The sequence below is a fragment of the Talpa occidentalis genome, unplaced genomic scaffold (assembly GCF_014898055.3).
Source record: "Talpa occidentalis isolate TD23 unplaced genomic scaffold, MPIMG_talOcc4v2.1 talOcc4.7, whole genome shotgun sequence".
NCBI lineage: Eukaryota > Metazoa > Chordata > Mammalia > Eulipotyphla > Talpidae > Talpa > Talpa occidentalis.
Genome location: NW_023605083.1, coordinates 78,005,720 through 78,026,522, shown reverse-complemented (window position 1 = coordinate 78,026,522; position 20,803 = coordinate 78,005,720). Strand labels below are relative to the sequence as shown.

The window sequence follows — 20,803 nt, the reverse complement described above, 5'->3', positions numbered from 1 at the left end:
TACCACCCACTCACCCATGAACCATCACCATCGTCCCTTGTGCTCTTCCTACCCTTGTTTTGATCCTACTCCCTTCTCCACCCCTGTGGTATGTCTCTGGTTTATAGTTGCCTGTTGATTTTGATTTTCACTTTATTATAATTAGTTTTTTTCCTGATCCCTTATTGGATCCTCTACATTCCTGCTATAAGTGAGACCATCCAGTGTTTTTCTTTTTCTTTTTGTGGTGTATTATTCCCAGGAGATTTTGTTTGACCACTTATGTCTCCCCATTGTTTGTTTTTGGCCTTTCTCTAGGTGTAGTGCCACCTGATCTCTGGTGCTGCTCAGCATGGTTCTGGGTACTGTACCAGTGTGTGTCTGGATCTGCCTGGAGCCTGGAAAATGAGGGAGGTTGGCAGAGGTGGGGCCCAGTCAGGTAATACCCAAGGATGCCTGAAGGCACAGCAACATAAGGTTGTGGCTGCGGCCTGGTCTGCTTGGAGGCATGGGCCTGTTGAGGGACGTGGCCATTGCTTAGTCTTCCAAGATTGTGGCTCAGAAAGGAAAATAAAAGAAAAATAAAGCGTGCAGCTCAGAGTTCTGTCCACTTGGGAGGAGCTGGCAGCTAGCGCTGAAGGCTACTTGGCTCATCTGTGCATATCTGAGGGCTCAAGATGTAGGGTGGGGCACTGGGAGCTCTGGTCCCAGACTTCAGGGGGAAGTTGGCGGGCTTCCTGGTGCATCCAAGTGCCCCTAGATTGTGGACTCCTTTTTTTATTTTTTTTCCTTTTTGGTTCTTGAATGTCCTAGAGAAGTCCTGGTGCTTGATAGCTCATTAGAAGCATCTGGGTTTTGCTAAGAGCTTGTACCAGTCTGTTTTTATAGTTGATTTTAGGAAAATGGTTGATCCCAGCCTCTCTATTCCACCCTGTTATGTGTGGAGTCTTGTCAGAGAGGCGATGTGATTACAAAAGAATAATAGATGAGCATGGCCCCAAGCAGGGTGTGCCCCGTGGAGCAGCACTGACAAAGTCTGAGTGTCTTCAGCTCTTCAGGGAGTCACGGGGTCACTGATACGCTTTCTGTGCTGCCAGCTGGCTGAGTCGACCCTCTGTGAGGGACCACGCAATGGAGGATGCTCAGGCACCTGAGGAAGGCCCATGAGGTCTCTGCCAGTTCTGCATGCAAGTTCTGTGTGCAAGATCTCTGTGGAGAAAGTCTCTGTAGGGGTCTCTGTGTGGGGCTAAGGCGGGGGGGTCTCTGTCGGAGCTCTCTGTGCAGGTCTGCCAGGGCTCTGTGCGGGTGTCATGGGGCTATGAGGGATCTGGCTTTGTGTTATGTTAGGGTCTGTGCTAGGTCCCAGGCCAGTGTGTCAAAGTCCTCAGACTTTGAGGTGCTTGAGGTCTCCCCGAACACCTCAGAGCCATCCATGGTGGAGGGCGAAGACCATAGCTATGTCCTTCCTGAACTCCCCAGTCCCATTCAGATTTCTTAGAGGTCCTTTTAGAGGGACATCAAGGTCTTGTTATGATGCACATCGCAGGATGAGAAAACCTTGCAGAGTCAAGTGGGTGGGAGAGGTTGAGAAGCCTAGAGGGACACCACCATGTTTTTATTTAGAATCAAGCAGAAGATAAAAAGAGATCAAAGCAGCAAGCAGGCAAATGGGGAATGTACAAGTGTGAGGGGAACATGCAACCGTCTGGCCCCAGCCATGGCTGGGAAATCAGGGAGAGTCAAATGAAGCCTCAGTGTTTTTGTACTCTATTGCTGTTTTCAGCATGTGCTGTTTTCATCCATTCATTTATACAAGCACTGGGCACAGCCAGAAGCGCGGGAGGGTGCGAGAACCCACCAGAGCCAGAGGGGAGAGCAGAGCAAGCAGACCAACAGAGCACACTGCTGAGGGGAGCAGCGGAGAGCAGGAGAGGTCTGCGCGCCATGTGGGACCCTCTCCGGTGGCCGGGGACTCCGGTGGCCAGGGATCGAACTGGTGCTACAGAGGCTGCGGGCGGCCCCGCAATCCAGCACTAAACCGCTGCGCCACCGGGGAGGCCCCCAGATAGGTTCTTATACCAGGACTTTTGCCCTGAGAGTTTCTTTATCTCAAGCTTTCCCTGTTGGTATTCTGGGTGAAAGGCACAGAATAGACAAGGCACGGAATAATCCAGGCAAGAACAAAGAAAAACTGGGACACAGAATAATCCAACCTCCATACATCAACACTCTCTGCTTTAAGGCTTTTCTCTTGTGGAAAACTGATTTTCTCTGAGGAGCTTCCATGGCTTGTCTAGTCTGGGCTCTGCTGTTCGACTGTGGGGCCACCCAGGGTGGGGACATGCTAAGTCATTGTGCCCCGAATGTCTCCTTCCCTCTCCTCTTGTAGCAGGCAGTGGGATGAAGGCTGGGTCATCCGACTGTTTTTGGGCCACCCTGAGCCACCTTGCTTCCTGCTCCCACCTCTTACTCTGTTCACAGTGATCCACACTTAGAGGGGGCAGGGCACAGTCTCACCGCTGCTCCATGGCCCAGGAGGGTCAGCCCCTCCTCTGGGGCAGGCGGACTCAGTCCTCAGCATCTCCCCACACTCCCACCACACCCCTGCCTCAAACCCTCAATCCTTGTCATCAGGGAGAGAAGGAGGCCCTGGCCCAGTGCCATCTGTTCTCACAGAGACGTGGGGGCCGGTGACTCCTAGTTCTGGCTCAGGGCCGGCACCCCAACTCCATGCAGCTGTCTCCACACTTGTTGAGGCCCGAGGGGAATTTCAGCCTGTGCACACCTGTCCCTTAGAACTGCACCAGTTCAAGCAGAGAGAACGCAGGAGACAATGGCTGAGTCAGCTCTGGCCTGGGTCTTAAAAAGTCTTGTTCATCTTGGCTAGTACTACCTGCGTTTCTCTGTTTGTTTTTTTTTTTTTCCCAATAAGGTGATGTGAAATCCTAGGGTGCACAAGGGCCCAGGATGAGGACAGGCAAGTCCCACAGTGGTCAGCCTCCCTCCATGGTGCCATCCCATGAAGTCAGAGCAGGTCCTCAGAAGAGGGAACCTAACTCCTGCCCATCCCCCAGATGGGGCCAACCACCACATCTCAGGGAATCAAGCATGTATTTTGACAAACAAATATTGGGATGTTAAAATAACTTTAATATGCACATGTGCTCACATGCATAACCACTGTCATAGGCATGGTAAGTATCCCACTGTCCCATCGGGAAAGATGGGAGAAGCATGGTTTTGAAGGAACTATTGCCTTGGGCAGTAGGGATAAGAGGGGCAGAGTCCCTAGTACCCTGGGCCTGTGCTGGCAGTGTCTGGAGGGGGACCTGGACTCCCTGAGTTGCAACATCCTGTTCCTGGTCCACCCACTGGTGTTACAGCTGCTCTGGGCCTGAGAGTGACCGGGTGACTTTAGGGCCCATTCGCTTCACTCTAGTTGGCTCTTGAAATGAGAAAACACTGACAGCAGAAAGGCCCGCCTGTTGGGATCTGGAGTCTCTCCTTGTGCCAATTTAACACAGAGATAGGACACCCTTGGTGAAGGTCCATCTTGTCCTCCAGGATGTGTTCAACAGCTCTCAAGAGAGCCTGAGCTTCAGCATCTCCATCATCCACAGGCAACCTGCTTCTGACTGGTTTCTGGCTCTGGGCGGTGATGGTTGAAGGCTTGTCTTTTTGCTGGGCCTCTTCCAATCCTTTGTCTTTTTTAGGGACTCCCTGCTGCATAAAAAAATCTCATTCTTTTTATATTAACTAATATATATTTTACATCATTCTTCATTTTTGGACAATGTTTGATTTCTCCTCTCAGGTGTAGTTCCCGTATAATTCCAACCATCAGTGCTGCCATGCACCATCACCATAGTCCCTTGGAGTTCCTTCCCATTTTGATCCCTCTCCCTCCTCCTTCCCTGCAGAATATCTCTGGTTAATAGTTGCCTGTTTGCCGGGGACCAGCCTCCGGCAAAATGTTGTGTCAGGGTTCCTGAAAGGATGAGACGGCGTCTGCGAATACGAATGATCTGAAACTTAGGGGCTGAGGGGAAGGGGATGAGGTAGAACGAGGAGACAGTGACACTTGGTGAGGTGCTAGTATCTTCTGTCCGAAAGGCTCAGCAGATTCTTTATTTATACGTTTTTTGCAAGCATTGAGATTACATTATCAAGTTCATAGAAACAAAGCAGAAACAATTAGCGCATCTCTTTTTTGTGCTCTCAGCAAGAAGGGAATAAAAAACTAAGTCTTACACTAAAATTCATTGTTTCAGCTAAACAATAACCTAAGACAATTGATAGTCACCAGAACATTCCCATCAGCTAAAGCTTAAGCAAAGAAAGAACTTTTTTTTATTCTCATGGCCTTCACAGCAAGAGCTGGCTGCTACTCAGCTATCAGAACTTTCTCTACCTAGAAACTTCTTAACTCAAATAGCTTCATTTAAAAACCTTCCCAAGAAACTTCAAGGGAAGGCAAAAAAGAACTTACAATAATAGTTGTATTGTAATGCTTGTCAGGCATGTTTAATAAACCATTTCCCACTGTCAAGTGGGCCAAACTGCCCAACAACTAATTTCTAAACAAACAATTTTTCATGCTATTTACTTAAAATATGCTGATACATATAATTTATTGCCTAATATACTTTTTGATAAATTTTTCTCTCTCTATGACCAAGAACAAAAAGCAAAGGGATGCCAGATCTTCAGCCCCATGGTGTGAGGCCCTTTGTCTTTGCTGCTTGTCAGTATCCTATCTGGCTGGAGCAACAAGGCCTCCTGCAGCACCTGTTGATTTTGATTTTTACTTTATTATAATTATGTTTTTTCCCGATCCCTTATTTGGATCCTCTACATTCCTCCTATAAGTGCAACCATCCAGTATATTTCTTTTCCTTTCTGGCTTATTTCGCTGAGCATGATCCCTTCCAGTTCCATCCATGTTGCTGCAAATGGCATGAGTTTATCTTTTTTGATTGCTAAGTAATATTCCATTGTGTATCTATACCACATCTTCTTGATCCAGTCCTGTGGATTTAATGGTTAACTTCCCAAGCTGGGACTTCTGTGATCTCTACTTCCTTCTTATTCTCTGACCTATGCATGTTGGGTACTAACTTGAGGTCCAATATTGCTTTGCTCTGGTAGGAGTCTAGTGAGATGCAACCCCCACTCTCCTTCCTTGGCTCATACGTGGTCATTACTGAACTTGGACTTGTGTCTAGGCTACGTCTCCTATCCCCCAGGAGAGTCCATCTCTGCCATAGTCAGCCCATCTAGGTGTGAGTGAAGATCTGAGAAGGCAGCCTTCTCTGCAGTCAAGTCACCAGTCACAGGAGCCTCTGCTGGCCCATGGCCATCACTAGGTGAGGTCTCTACCAGGGGTTTATGGGTTGTTCACTCACAGGTAAGGGGACTGGGAGGGGACCACCTGGTTGGGGTAGGGGACTGAGTGTTTTGCTACCACATTCTCTCCCAAATTGTCTGGGGGAGTTTCCTAAGGACTTGACTAGCTGCCTTTCCAGTCAGCCCCCAATACACAAGTGGTTGAGCTGGAAAGGACAGGCAATGATGGGGTGAGGGGTGAACCTTTTTCAGCTTAAAGAGATTGAGGAACTTGAGTATTTTGAGGGGCAAGCTCCACCTGTGCCTCACCCAAAGGCTTATAAAGTGTGCTTCCAGCAAGTTATGAGTATGTAGGCCAAGCACAGAAACTCCAGGGAGGCATTATTGTTGAGTACCTGGACCATGGAGATGGATGTGCAGGTTCCTTGTGAGCTCTGGACTGTCAGAAGCTACAAGGTATGGCTGGTGGCCAGCCTGGACCAATGACCACCCAGGGAGATCTACCCTCGTTGCTCTGCCCCACTTTCCTGATCAAATGGGTTCTCAGGATATTTTCTCCATGCTTCTGTGCCCCTGGTAGAGGGCCTCACATCTCTGTTTTTGACTCCACATAATTTCTTTCAAGAACATTCACTGGGAAGCTTGTTGAACCAATGTAGAGAACTGTTAGGATTTCCCCCACACAATCCCCCAGTTTTCTGCTTATAGCTTTCTCTGGTGAAAAACTTGATGGGTACTTGGACCCTATCTTCTGTGTATTCTGGCTGCTTTGACCTATAAACACTGAAAACCAGAAGCACTTCTGCCTGTTCTGTGCCTGAAAAGCCCCTGGGAGCATGCCCCCAGTCTGCCTCAGGTCCACAGGTGCCTGAAACTTGTGGGACAAGCCAACCCATGTTTGGGAGATTTTCTTCTGAAATTGTAACTCAAATTTCTCCTATTGCTCAGGGCTGCTCAAAGCCTTTGGAAGGATAGACGATGGACCTTGGAGACCCCAAAGTCCTGGGGGGCTTTGGGGTCACTTTGCTCAAGACTCTTGTGATTATCTATCCACAGCTGGAAAAATCCTACCTGCTCATTGATTCTGCAATAGGTGACATTCCAGGTTTTGAGTTACAGTTGGCGTGAAAAATTGTGTCTTATTCTGGCTGCAGGGCTAGATACCTGGGGTATCTTATCTTGGATAATGTGGAGTACAGGCAATCTGGAGTAGTTAATCTGGGACGCAGGAAAAAGATGTGGGATTGGGGAGGAGAATGAGAACATTGGTTGGGTCTGGTCCTGAGCCTGAGGTGGGACCCAGAATTGGGTTCCAGGAGGAGTTAAGTTATGGAGTTGGGTCACAGGGACAGGACCAAGGGCTGGACCAGTGAAAGATGAGAAGCTAGTTTTGCTTGAATTTGCACAGATCAGACAGACAATTGGGGCCTCCCTGGTGGCACAAGGGGTTAGGAACAGCACTGTGAAGCTATCTGCAACCTTTACAGAAAGAGTTTGATCCCCAACTGGCCAGGGTGCTACCCACATGGCACAGCAGGTCTCTCTCTGTTGCTCACTGCTTGCCTCAACAGTGTATTTCAGTCAGTCTGCCTGTTCTGCTCCCCACTCTGTCTCTGGTGAATCCTCTTGCTACCTGCACCTCTGGTCTGTACCCCAGCTCTTATATGAATGAATAAATTTAATAAAAAAATTTAAAAAGATAGACAATTGTTTGAATAAAACAGAGTAATATACTTTTGGGGACCCAGAAACCCTGTTAGGAGCCATTAGGGACTCCCTGTGACGATAGGGGAGACACCAACAGAGCTGACTTCACTTCTTCTGAAAGCGGCTTTTTAGGACCCAGCAGCTGCTCTGATTTCTCTGTCTTGATTGAGGAACATCGGAGACCCATGACTTTCTGCTTGTGAATATTGACTTGGAAATACTCCCCCAGATAGGTGACTATCTGGCACCTTTATCTCTTCTTTCTTCTTCCGCAATTTCAGCTCCACTTGCTTGTTGATTAGAATCTTCAGAAGCTCTTGAATATCAGGGTTGATGAAGGGAGGGCTACCAGTCTCCACCTGTGGGTTTCTAGTGTCCCCCCGGAATGAGTCCTTTTGGGAAGGGTTAGAAAGGGGCTCTGGCCATGACTTAGGTTGTGATGAGGCTGAAAGTCTCAAGTCTTTGGCAGTTGTCTGCCCCCAGGACTCAGATGAAATAGGATGGGTTGAGCGTCCTACACCTGAGAGGGTTCGGACAGAAGGCGGCCAAGGGGTATGTGGAGGAGAGTACCGGGCAGTGCCCATTGGGAGTGCTTTTGAGCCACACTGAGGACAAGTCAGGGTAGTGTCTGGATGAGGGCAGCCAGAAGCAGCCTTCAGAGAAGGAGGCCAGGCCTCTGATTCAGGGGAAGCTGAGGGTTGAGGTGAAAATGTTGGTGTTTGGAGAGAAGGGCACTCCAGGGGAGGAGAAGGTTCTGGAGTCTCAGACACACTTAGAGATGACAGTGAAGTAATAGTAGGCGAGGAAAACATAGGTCCTGGTGCCTTTGTGGAGGTGAGAGAAATGGGGGAAGCTGACAGGGATACAGCAGGAGTCGCATCTTCCACACACTTCCTGGGATGCTGCAGAACTCCAGCAGGTGCATCTTCCCACACCTTGCCTGGGGGGTCTTGACCTAAGGACTGATGGGAGCTGCATTTTTCAGGGTACCTCCTCAGGTGACTGCAGAAGACAGGAGGCACAAGCTACAGTCAAGAGCAGAGGGACTGGGAGGGCCAGGTAAGGTAGGCATCCCCATCGCAGGATCCCTCCACTGCCCCCAGGCTGACCTCACAATGCCCCTGATCTGGCACCCCAGGGTTTTAACCATACTCTGTGCCCAGGGCTCTCCCTCCTGGGGTAACTACATTGCCTGCAGTCTGGTGTTACTTCTGAGGATTCGGTGAATACAGGAGAATAGGAAAGATTCCTTACCTATACAGAAGTGAAATCAGTTCTCGAACCTCTTGCAGTACTTGCAGACAATCTCTGCAAGCTGGAAATCAGGACACCAAGTCATATGGGAAAGGCAGGACCCAGGGTCCTGACAGGAGGCTGAGGACCTGTCCCTCTAGGAGACCTTTGGGGGTTTGAGTTTTCAGTCCAAGGCCACCTGATGCCTGACCATGATGGCAAGACTCAAGATGGGGGCCCTTATCATTTACAAGTATTTTCAATCTTGAGGCCTCCTCACTGCTCTGTGGGGGAGAATGGGCGGGGCCTCCAAGGGGAATCTGAGCAGGTTCAACAAATTGAATCCAGCTGAACCTGGGGGACCCACCTCCCAGGCCAGGCCCTGCTGGTCCACTCCTGCCAGTTGGCCCACAATCAACAACCATTTCCAGGCTCCCTTGGCCTCCTCTCAGCCTGGATTCTGGGCTATGACCCGGCTCTATCTCCTTTCCAGGAGCCTCCCGCATAGCTCTGTTTCCTGATGGTGAGCCCTGATTATCTGAGAACCGGGCGCTGGAACGCAGGGACAAGAGAAACGGGGTGACACTTGGTCAGGCTGACCTACAGCAGCTCACCTTTCAAAGCTCTGTGTTTCTTTCTGCTTCTGTCACTCCCCTTCAGCTGCTTATGACGCTGAAAGACAAAATAAAACAGAGGCCGGGACTCATTTCTCCCTGTCCTCCCTCTAGACCAGCTGCAGACGTTCAGTGCTCACACACGACTTTCTGCCTTTAAACCAGTGGAGATCTGGTTTCATTTCCTTCTACTCATTTCCAAAATGGATAGAAATACTTTCTGTCTTCCTTCCTTGGAGATCACAAGAGAGGATCTCTGTGTGTGACCCACCACGGATTTCTTTCTTGGTCTTCAAGAAACAAATCCTCACCCCTCCTGCTTGGCTCTATCAGGCCAGGTAGTACCTGCTTCCTGAGGGCTTCCCAGAGGTTCCCAGGGCCTCAGCACATCCCATCTCCTCAACAGAGGAAAAGTTGGCCCAAGTCATTGGCCACAAGGCACCTGGGGAACAGTGCTCAGGAGCCTGGCCTCCGCCAGAGGTCACCCGTCAGGCAACTGGTCCTTGGGCTCCATTTGGGACTTTGCCCTGGAGCCTCTACTGACTTTACCCCTGGTCTGAGATCTTCAGATAGAAATCCTAGTGCCCACTCATCCCCTGCTTGGCCTGGCTTGTCTCCAGGATCATGAGTTTCTATTTTTTCTTGACAATAGATGATCTATTCCCTCCCCTCTCCCCCAAGACACTCATATGATTTAAAGAAGCAGAAATAAGAGAAGAGAGAATCCTGTGGCACTAGGTTGGGCCCAAGGGCATCCTACCTTCCTGGAGTTTCTGTCCCTCCGAGGTGGTGGTAAGGATAGTGGACACTGGAGGAAGGGAACTAGCAGGAAGAAGAGGCACAGCCCACACAGAAAGGCCAAGATGGTATCCGTCACCCAGCCACTGCAGCTGGAGCTCAGCCCACAAGCTACAGCACTCTTCAGAGACAAGAGATAATTCTCCATGGTCTGAATCGCACAGCTGCTCTTGAGCAACTGAGCCTAGGAGTGCACTTGGGGCCTAAACCCAGGCCCTCATCATAGAGCTGGGACCTTGTCACAAAGGCTCCTGAGGGCAAGGGACTGAGAGTCAGAGGCAAAATCCCAGCCCCTCCCTTAGTTTGCTCCACCCTCTGCTGACCCTTCAGTGCCGCCCCTCACCTTGTTGAGAGTCCTAGGTCACCTCATTAGTAATTCCACCTGGAGCTCAGTTGTTTCCTTGTTGCTTGGAGATTTCTACTTGAGTTCTATCAATTTCATGCTTTTTCATAGTCTGGGTTTGTTCCTGGAATTTTCACTTAATTCTCAGGCTACTTTATTCTTAAGAGGCTCTCTCTCTGCAACTCTATTTCCCCACATACTGTGTTTTACTTTGCATCAACACAAACATAGAAAAAGTTTCTTCTATACTTATTTCACTTTTTAATTTTGAAAAATAATTAACTTCATTATAATTAATATCCATTACCTTTAGCTAGAAAGGTTTATACAAAAATTAATAATTATTCAAAAGTTATAAAGCAAAGTGCATATAAATCAAATTGAAATAATTAAATATTCAAAATGTGTTTTTCATGTACTTCTAGAATTTTTGTTTTTGATATATTTAAAAGTTTTCCTGAAAACATGGAACATTGTGCGTTAACACACACCCAAACACACACACACATCTTTTAACAAATCTAGTATTTTCAAATCTAAGAATCAGGTATTTCAGTTCAAAATGCTTCTTTGTATTATTTTTGTTGGTCTTCAGTCAGGTAATTTAGTGTTTATCTGGGGATATATTTTGCCTTCATTTTTGAAGGAGAGATATGCCAGACTTGGAATCCTTGGTTGACAATTTTCCTCTATCAGCTCTTTGAAAATACCATCCCACAGCCCCCAGTCAAGTTTCTAATTAGAAGATTGTCTATATTTATTGTGGTTCCCTTGTGCATAAGAACACTATTTCTCTTGCGACTTTCAGGACTTCCCCTTGGTATTCCCACTGTTTGAATAGGAATCAAAGTATTGATCTGTTTTATTGGAGGTTACTATTTTCTCTGTAGACTAATACTTTTCATCAAGTCAAGTTTCAGCCATTATTTCTATACATATTTTTCTTTCCTTTCCTTTCTGAGATACTCATTCAACATGGGTTGGTGTGCTGAATGATGTTTCAGAGGTCAATTTTATTCAAACTCTCCATCTATTAATCCATCTTCAAGTCTACTGATTCCTTCTTTTGCATCTCAAATGTGCTGTTGAACCCCTCTAACCAGTTTTTCATTTCAGGTTTGGAATTTTCAGTTCCAGAATTTCCATTGGTTCCCTTTTATAATTTAGTGCTTTAGTTTTTTTGTTGAGTTACTATAATCATACATTTATTAACAAATATGGTTTTCTTTATTTCTTATTTTTAAAGAGTTGTAGTTATTTATTTTTATTATGGTCACGTTTTTACCTTCATACTGGAATAATAAGTGATTTATCTACTACAACATTAGAGTATCCTAACTTTAGGTGCACATTTATCTATACCAATAAGTTTTATTCAATATGTTTTCCTATTACTAATTAGTGTCTTTCCCTTTTCACTTAAAGAACTAACACCCTTTAATATTTCTTATAAACGTAGTGAAAAGGTGATGAACTCTGTCAACATTTCCTTCAAAATTTTTTATCACTCCTTTAATTCCGAAAAGCAACTTTTCTGGGTACAGAATTCTTGCTTGCTATTGTTTTTCTTTTGAATGCATCACTCTCTTCTCATCTCTAAAGTTTCAGCTAAAAAGAATGTACTGATAATACGTGGTTTTCCCTTAATTTAATATGTTTCTTTATTCTTGCTGCTTTACTGCATGCTGCTCTTAAGATTGCCTCCTGTAATGCAACTAGCCCATACCGGGTAGATTCTTTACCGGTTCTAGCAGCCATGTTGTCTTCATGTTCTCCGCTGTTCATCGTTTCTTACTCCACTGCACTCCACCACTCTCTGGTGCATTCCTCTTTCCTCCGCACCACACCACCACACTGCACTCTGCTGTGCCACCCTGGCCTTGGCCCTGGCTTTGGCCCAGGTGAATCCTATCTACATATGCCCACACCCTACTCCAGGTGCCCGCCATTAGGCATGCATTCAGGACCACAAGACTCTATCATTATGCCTAATGGCAAGAGGGTATAAAAGCCTGATACTTTATACCTTACCTTACAATCCACCCCCTCAGGGTTTTCTGCCATACAGTCTATATCAGTCCATATACAAGTCTACATGTACATATACAGTCTATATACAAGTCTCTGTTTCTCTTGGCAATATGAACACTGCAGCCATAGCCCACAAAAGCAAACAGTATATAACACAATATAACTAAGTTTAATTCTTCTTATTTGAAGCGATCAAGCCATTGCCCTAGGATGGGGTTGGCAGCAAGTGGTCTTCCACGCACAGGGCTTGGGCCTGAGGCCTGGAGCTTCCAGGCTTCCCCTGAGCAGCAGTCCTTCTCATGGGCGTGAACCTCTGGTCCTTTTGTAGCTGCTTCCATAATTCTAACAAATATGCATTGGGCTTCCCGTGTATTTTAGTGCGATCTACACCTGCTCTCACTGAATCTGTCCACATTTGGTTACGGGTAACTTTAACAGGTTCTTTGATACCAAGAGGCTTCCTTGCCCTCCTTGGCATTCCTTTTGACTGTTCAACAACTACCTGTATTCCTTTCTGAGTTTGAGAGTGCCAGCTCTCAACTTCGTCCAAGCTGGCTATCTTTGTTGTGATGTCGTGTATTTGATGTCTCACGTAGTGTGCTAGAACTGCCACGAGGGATCCAAATGAGGATGAGGCGGCACTCTTTAATACCAAGTCTCTCATCCCTGCTGTGAAATGCTCGTCAGGACCTCGAGTGTTCACATTAAACATGGCCTGCCACATTCCCAATTCCCGAAGTACCTGTACCAGCTCGGCGTACCTCTGCCATCTGCTCACAGTCTCTGGCACATCTCCTGCATCAGCCCATACTGTCTGTATGACAATCATTATCCATTCCAGGAGGGTGTGATCGCCCTGGCCATACCGCCAGCTGTTCTGCAACCTCTGCCTCAAGGATGGGTATAAAGTCATGGAGGCCAGTCTTTCCCTCTCTCGTGCTGTGCAAATAATCCCATCCACCCCCAGGTCCCACAAACGTAGCAGCCAGGCTGCCAAGGGTTCCCCTGGTTTCTGGCAGAACTGTTTGCCTAAGTCCACCAGTTCTGCCTGGATGTGTGGTCAGTAGGTAGTAAATTCTGTTATTTGTGGTGGTCCAGCAGCCTGACCCCCTGGGTCCATGGGTCGCTGTCACTTCATTTTCTGAGTCACCACTGGGCGGGCCCCAGAGCATGGGACCAGCTTTCTCCTCCTCTCCAGAGGAGTCTGGCATCTCCAGAGTCGCAGGTTGGTGGTTTGTCACCACTGGCTATGACTCGGGCAAAGGGCCAGTCTCCCTCTCCTGTTAAGGAGTCTGGCATCTCTGGAATGCTGGGTTGGTTTCTCCAAACTTCTTCCTCCAGAATCCTCAAGCATTGTTGCAGTATCCGCATCTCTTCCCGCATCTCATCACATACTTGCTGGATTCTGGATCGCTCTTTCTGCCTAGACTCTCGCCGAGCTGTAAGAAACACCCATCCCATGGCCCCTGCCGCCTCACGGACACTGTATCCATGCAGGGTCTCTTCTATTTCATACAGGGCCTGTTCCAACTGCCCCGGGGATCCAGCTACCTCTGGCCATTCCTGGGGAGCTGCCCACCGGGAGAGGAGGCTGGCCACTGAGTACCATCTGCTCGTGGCTGGCCACCCGGCAATCCCTCCCCAGGTTCCAAAGGATTCCATTTCCGTCTGCATAGAGCCGTCCTGCTTTGAACCTGCCGTCCTGCCGTCTACGCCAAATGTAACGCAACCAACCCATACTGGGTAGGTTCTTTCCCGGTTCTAGCAGCCATGTTGTCTTCAGGCTCTCTGCTGTTCGTCTTTGCCGTACTCTGTCGTGCTCCACCACTCTCCTCCACGCGCCTCCGTCCACTCCACTGCACTCCTCCGTCCTCTGCACTGCACCACCACACTGCACTCCTCTGTGCCACCCTTATAATCCCTGGCCTTGGCCCAGGTGAATCCCATCTACCTAGGCCCACACCCTACCCAGGTGCCTGCTATTAGGCATGCTTTCAGGACCGCAAGGCTCTATCATTATGCCTAATGGCGGGAGGGTGGAAAAGCCTGTTTACCTTACCTTACACCAAATTTTCATTAATCTTTTGAAATTTTTATTGTAATGTGTCTTGCTGTGTGTCTCTTTGGATTCACCCTCATTTGAACATTCAGAGCTTACTGGGTACCGAAGTTTGTTCCTCTCCCCAGGTCAGGAACATTTCCAAGCTCTATCTTTTGAATAAATTTTCTGCTTTTTTTTTTTTTTTCTATCTCAAATCCTTTTCTGTGTTTCTTAACAGTGCACATATTGCTCATCTTAAGTTATCTTCACTCCATACCTTTCATTTTTCTTTCTTTTTTTTTTATTGTTTGTGGGGTACGTCAGATGGTAGACACCTGGAATATGGGGTGGGCATGCGTAAGTGGCACACTTGAGCCTGAGCACATCAGTGTGGCAGAGAGCAGTTGTAGGGTAAATGATTTTCAGGCTTTTCTGCCCTCAGGCTGTTAGGATGGCATGCCTGATGATGACCCCTGCATTTTGTTACATTGTTATTTTCAGTTGTATTGTTTACTCTTGTGGGCCATGGCTGCAATATTTATATTCGCCAAGAGAAGCAGAGAAGAGAGAAACAGAAAGAGAGAAGAGAGCTTGAGTGCCAGAGAGCCTGGCAAAAGAAAAGAATTGCCTGGGGCCAGGAGGCCCGCTGGGGGGCCGGGAGGCCCCAGCATGCCTACCTGTCATGTACCTAGCAAAATCCCAATAAAACCCTGAAAAAGCCATCAAGGGCTCCAGGACTCTCCTTACCCATCTGCTCCAATCATAGAAAACGTGCTGTGTGCCCTTCCTGACGTTACAGTGGTGGACAGCAGCAGGACAGCTATGAGAAGAAGAGACCACAATAAAATGCCAGAAGGGTTGGGGGGGCAGAGGGGCACCCCTCTCTTTTAAAAAAAAAATATTTATTTATTTATTTATTTTTTTACAATGTTTGCTTTCTTTTCTCAGGTGTAGTCCCCATAGAATTTCCACCACCAGTTCACACTTGCACCATCACCATAATCCCTTCCCTCCCCGGACCCCTGCAGAATGTCCCCTAGTAGTCTAGTGCATTGTATTATTTATTTTACACTGCAACACATGCAGGTAAGTTTTGTAGGTGGGGGGGATTTCCCATTTACTTTATAGGTTCTTCTTGGGCTAAACAGTGTAGTGAAAACAACATCAGATAGATGAGCAGGAGAAAAGGATTCATTTATTTGCATACATTTGGCTGATCTTCACAGAGAGAAGGAGTCTGTTTTAAGTATGGAAACGAGGCTAGACATCTTGAGCTAAGGAATGGGGTGGGAGCCTGGGATTTCAAGGAAAGAGAGGTCAATCAAATACATAAAAGTATTTAAAATAAAAGGACAATTAAATTTTAAAGTGTCTTTATAACCTTGATTCCTTAAAAGAAAGAGAATTTTAAGGCAAAGTTTAAGGGCATAATCTCAAAATTTAGGACAGAATTTTGTTTGTTTTTAAATATTTATTTTATTTATTTTTTTGTGATTGGGTTTGCAATTGTATGGGGGAATATAAAAAAAAAATAAATAATAAATTTTATTTTTATATTCCCCCATACAATTGCAATCCCCCCATTCTAACCCCAATCCTTCCCCTCCTGCCCCTCACCCCCCAAAAAGTGTCTCTGGTTCATAGTTTTTTGTTGATTTTGATTTTCACTTTCTTATAGTTATTCATTTTCCTGGTCCCTTATTTAAGTTTTCTATATTCCTGCTATGAGTGAGACCATCCCATATTTTTCTTTTTCTTTTTGGCTTATTTCGCTGAGCATGATCCCTTCCAGCTCCATCCATGTTGCTGCAAATTGCATGTGTTTATCTTTTTTGAATGCTGAGTAATATTCCATGGTGTATATGTACCACATCTTCTTGATCCAGTCATCTATTTTTGGGCATTTGGGTTGTTTCCAAAGCTTCACTATTGTAAACAGTGCTGCTATAAACATAGGGGTGCAGGTGGAATTGATGTTTCTGTGTCCTTTGGGTAAATACCTAGGAGTGGAGTTGCTGGATCCTGTGGAAGCTCTATGTTTAGTAGGTCCAGAAATCTCCACACAGCTCTCCATAGTGGTTGGAACAGTTTGCATTCCCACCAACAGTGCAGGAGAATTCCTTTTTCTCCACACCCTCACCAACATTTGTTGTTGCTAGTTTTTTTAATATGTGCCATTCTCACTGGTGTAAGATGGTATCTCATGGTAGTTTTGATTTGCATTTCCCTGATGACAAGTGATGGTGAACATTTTTTCATATGCCTGTTGGCCATTTGCATTTCCTCTTCAGAGAAGTTTCTTTTTAGCTCTTCTGCCCATTTTTTGACTGGATTATTTTCTTTGCTGTTGTCGAGTCTCATCAGCTCTTTGCAGATTTTTGTGATCAGTCCTTTATCATTAGAGTTGTGTGCAAAAATGTTCTCCCAGTTGGTGGGGTTTCTCTTTGTTTTTGTTATTGTCTCTTTTGCTGTGCAGAAGCTCTTTAATTTGATGTAGTCCCAGCTGTTTATCTTTGCCTTCACTATCACTGCTTTGGGTGATGTGTCTGTAAAGATGTCTTTGATGTGCAAATCACGTAGTGTTTCGCCTATATTTCCTTCTATGTATTTTATGGTTTCAGGTCTTATGTCTAGTTCTTTAATCCATTTTGAGTTGATTTTTGTGTATGGTGTGAGGTAGTGGTCAAGCTTCATTCTTTTGCATGTAGCAACCCAGTTTTCCCAGCACCATTTATTGAACAAACTTTCTTTGCTCCAATGCATAGTCTTTGCTCCTTTGTCAAAGATTAGTTGACCATAAATCTGTGGGTTTATTTCTGGATTTTCTATTTGATTCCATTGGTCTGTATGTCTGTTCTTGTTCCAATACCATGCAGTTTTGATGATTATGGCTTTGTAGTATAGTTTGAAGTCTGGGAGTATGATGCCTCCATTCTCTTTTTTTTTTTTTAGGAGAGCTTTGGCTATTCGGGGTTTTTTGTGATTCCATATGAATTTCATCAATAATTGTTCTATTTCTTTGAAGAATAACATTGAAATTTTGATTGGAATAGCATTGAAACTGTATATTGCTTTTGGTAAGATGGCCATTTTAATAATGTTTATTCTTCCAATCCATGAGCAGGGGATGTCTTTCCATTTCTTTTTGTCTTCTTCTATTTCTTTTAACAGTGTTTTATAGTTTTCTTTGTATAGGTCCTTTACCTCTTTTGTTAGATTTATTCCCAAATATTTGATTTTTTTTGTTTCAATAATAAAAGGGATTTTTTTTTTAATTTCATCTTCTTCAGATTTATTGTTTGTGTATAGGAAGGCTACTGACTTTTGCGTGTTGATTTTGTATCCTGCCACTTTACTGAACTGATTGATTAGTTGAGTTAGTTTTTCTGTGGAGTTTTTGGGGTTCTCTATGTATATTATCATATCATCTGCAAATAGTGATAGTTTGACTTCTTCTTTTCCTATTTGGATTCCTTGGATGTCTTTCTCTTGTCTTATTGCTCTGGCTAGGACTTCCAGTATTATATTGAAAAGCAGTGGTAAGAGTGGACATCCTTGTCTTGTTCCAGATCTTAATGGAATTGCTTTCAGCTTTTCACCATTGAGAATGATACTGGCTGTTGGCTTGTCATAGATGGCCTTTATGATGTTGAGGTATGTTCCTTGTATCCCAAGAATTTCAAGGGCTTTTATCATGAATGGGTGTTGCACTTTGTCAAAAGCTATCTCAGCATCTATTGATATTATAATATGGTTTCTGTATTTCTTTTTGTTGATGTGTTGGATAACGTTGATTGATTTTCGGATGTTAAATCATCCTTGTGTCCCTGGAATGAATCCTACTTGGTCGTGGTGAATTATCTTATAGATACATTGTTGGATTCTGATAGCTAAAATTTTATTGAGGATTTTTGCATTAGTGTTCATTAGGGAGATTGGCCTGTAGTTTTCCTTTTTTGTGTTGTCCTTGTTCGGTTTTGGTATTAGTGTAATGTTGGCTTCATAGAACGTGTTTGGTATTGTCCCTTCCTTCTCAATTTTTTGGAAGAGTTTGTGAAGGATAGGCACTAATTCGTCTCTGAATGTTTGGTAGAATTCATTTGTAAATCCATCAGGTCCTGGGCTTTTGTTTTTGGGGAGGTTTTTGATTACCATTTCAATTTTGCTGCTTGTAATTGGTCTGTTTAGGTGTTCTATTTCTTCTTTATCTAGCTTTTAGTGATTGTAGAGTTGTAGGAATTTGTCCATCTCCTCTAGATTGTTGAACTTGTTTCCATATAACTGTTCATAGTAGTTACTGATTATTCTTTTGATTTCTGCTGTGTCCGTTGTGATTTCTCCTCTTTCATTTGTGATCCTGTTTATTTGTGCTTTCTCCCTTTTTTCCTTTGTGAGCCTGGCTAGGGGTTTGTCTATTTTATTTATTTTTTCAAAAAACCAGCTCTTGGTTTCATTGATCTTTTGGATTGTTTTTTTAGTTTCAATTTCATTTATTTCTGCTTTGGTTTTTATTATTTCTTTTGTTCTACTGGTTTTGGGGTTTTTTTGTTGTTCTTTTTCTATATCTTTGAGCTTCGAGATTAGGTTGTTTCTTTGAGTTCTTTCTTGTTTCTTGATGTGAGCTTCTATTGCTATATATTTTCCTCTTATTACTGCTTTTGCTGCATCCCATACATTTAGGATATTGGTGTCGTCCTTGTCATTCAATTCAAAGAATTTTTTAATTTCTTCTTTGATCTCCTTATTAGTCCAGTAGTGTGGTTTTTAATCTCCATGAGGTACGAAAGTTCCTTGCCTTCTTTTTATGGTTTATTTCTAGTTTGATGCCTTCATGGTCAGAAAAGATGGCTGGTATGATTTCAATCTTGGTGTATCTGTTGATGTTTGCCTTGTGCCCCAGTATGTGATCGATCCTGGAGAATGATCAGTGTGCACTTGAGAAAAATGTGTACTGTGTTTTTTTTGGGTTTAGTGTTCTATAGATGTCTGTTAAGCCCAAATGCTCTAGGTCCTTATTTAGAGCTTTAGTTTCTTTACTTATTTTTTGTCTTGTTGATGTATCCATTGTTGATAGTGGTGTGTTGAAGTCTCCCACTATGTATGTTTTTTCTCTGATGTCTGTTTTCAGAGAGGACAACAGTTGTCTGATATATTTTGGTGCTCCTTCGTTTGGTGAGTATATGTTAATGAGTGTTATTTCTTCTTGAAGTATTTCCCCTTGATCATAATGTAGTGACCATTGGGGTCTCTTTGTATCCATGAACTGGGGTATTGGCCAGAGGTGTGGGTGATGAGGGGATTCACCAGAGACAGAGTGGGGAGCCGAACCCATATGTTGACTGAAATACACTGTTGAGGGGAGCAGTGGGCGAGACAGGAGAGTTCTTCTGTGCCATGTGGGTTAGCTCCCTGGCCAGGGATCGAACTCCTGCTTCAGTGGCTGCCCATAGCTTCATTGTGCTGAGACTTAACCCTTTACCCCACCACAGAGGCCATGAGGACAGACCTTTCTAACAGACCAATTCTGGTTTATGAGAAACTTATTGCATGTCATGCATTTTTTTGTCCCTATGTAAATAGACCTTTGCTGCTCATAGCACACATATGGAATCCACTGGGTAGAGCGAACACAGCCTGCATGGATAGGAGCACACTGGCATTTCCCTTTGATTGTGAGAATTTCCATTTCTCTGTTTACAAAGCCCAGCTGTGCTTGCATATTTTCCATTTTTTCCATTAATTTCTCAGCATATTACTTTTAGTTGCTTTAAATTCCAGGATTTCATAACTCTAACATTTCTGACAAATCTGAGCCTGGTGCTGATGATTACACTGTCTCATTAAGATATGTTATGTTGTCTTCTGGTAAGTCTTTTCTCTTGGTAGGTAGTTTTGCTCGGTAGGCAGACAGGACACACAGGGTAAAGGGCCTTTAGGCTCGGTAGGCAGACAGGACACATAGGAAAGAAGCCCTTGGTAATGTCGTGGTGAGGTGTGGGAGAGGGGAGGCATCCATATTCCTGTGAGCCTGAGACTGTGCACTGTGAACTTTACCAGTGCTGCTCAGCCCCCACCCTCAGGTGGGCAGGATGGCCATACGTGGTAGAGATGAATAGTTCACTTCCCCAGCTGGGTTAGGTTCGGTTACCTCTAGCAGGTGAAGCTCTGGTCAACTAGTTTCCATTGATTGTAGGTTTTGATAAGAAGATCAGAGTACCCTGGTATTTCAAAGTCAGTTCTTTTTCTACCCCCACTGCCAGAAGCACAGGGAACTATTCTCCAATCTTTACTGTGAAGTCCTGGTGGAGTCCATGGAGATGATATTCACAAAAAACAGGGGTGCCCAGTGACTCTGTGTGCTGGAGTTTTTGACCTTCACGCTCAACCACGCTGCACGTCCTGTAATTCATCAGTGATAGGCTTTCTGCCCTGGCACTGCTCATGAGTTTCTGTTCTAGTAGCTGGGATTCTCTCCAGAGGCCTGTCTGTCCCAAGTTTCGGGCAGTGGTTTGTCCTGTGACCTCACTTACCTGATGGACCCAAGGAGAGTGGCTGATGTCTCATTTCGTTCAGCTTGTCGTTATGCTGGAAGAGTGACTTCTAAGCTCCTCACATGCTGGGCCAGAAATGAGAAGTCTGGTTATGTGTCTGTTGCATAAATAATATCTGAATGCATTCGTTTTGTAATAGAGTCAAGGATAGTTGAACAGA

The 20,803-nt window shown here is 45.1% G+C and overlaps 1 protein-coding gene across 1 annotated transcript; it reads right to left on the bottom strand.

Moving 5' to 3' along the window:
• Positions 1–7,064: 7,064 nt before the first annotated feature.
• Positions 7,065–20,666, bottom strand: LOC119232604 (spermatogenesis-associated protein 31E1-like). The gene is made up of 5 exons (XM_037494704.1): positions 20,623–20,666; positions 14,840–14,912; positions 8,880–8,937; positions 8,287–8,347; positions 7,065–8,034 (listed from the first exon to the last, which is right to left on the bottom strand). Exon 5 carries the CDS (start codon positions 7,842–7,844, stop codon positions 7,161–7,163), a length of 684 nt encoding a protein of 227 aa, XP_037350601.1. The 5' UTR covers positions 7,845–8,034; positions 8,287–8,347; positions 8,880–8,937; positions 14,840–14,912; positions 20,623–20,666; the 3' UTR covers positions 7,065–7,160.
• Positions 20,667–20,803: the final 137 nt, after the last annotated feature.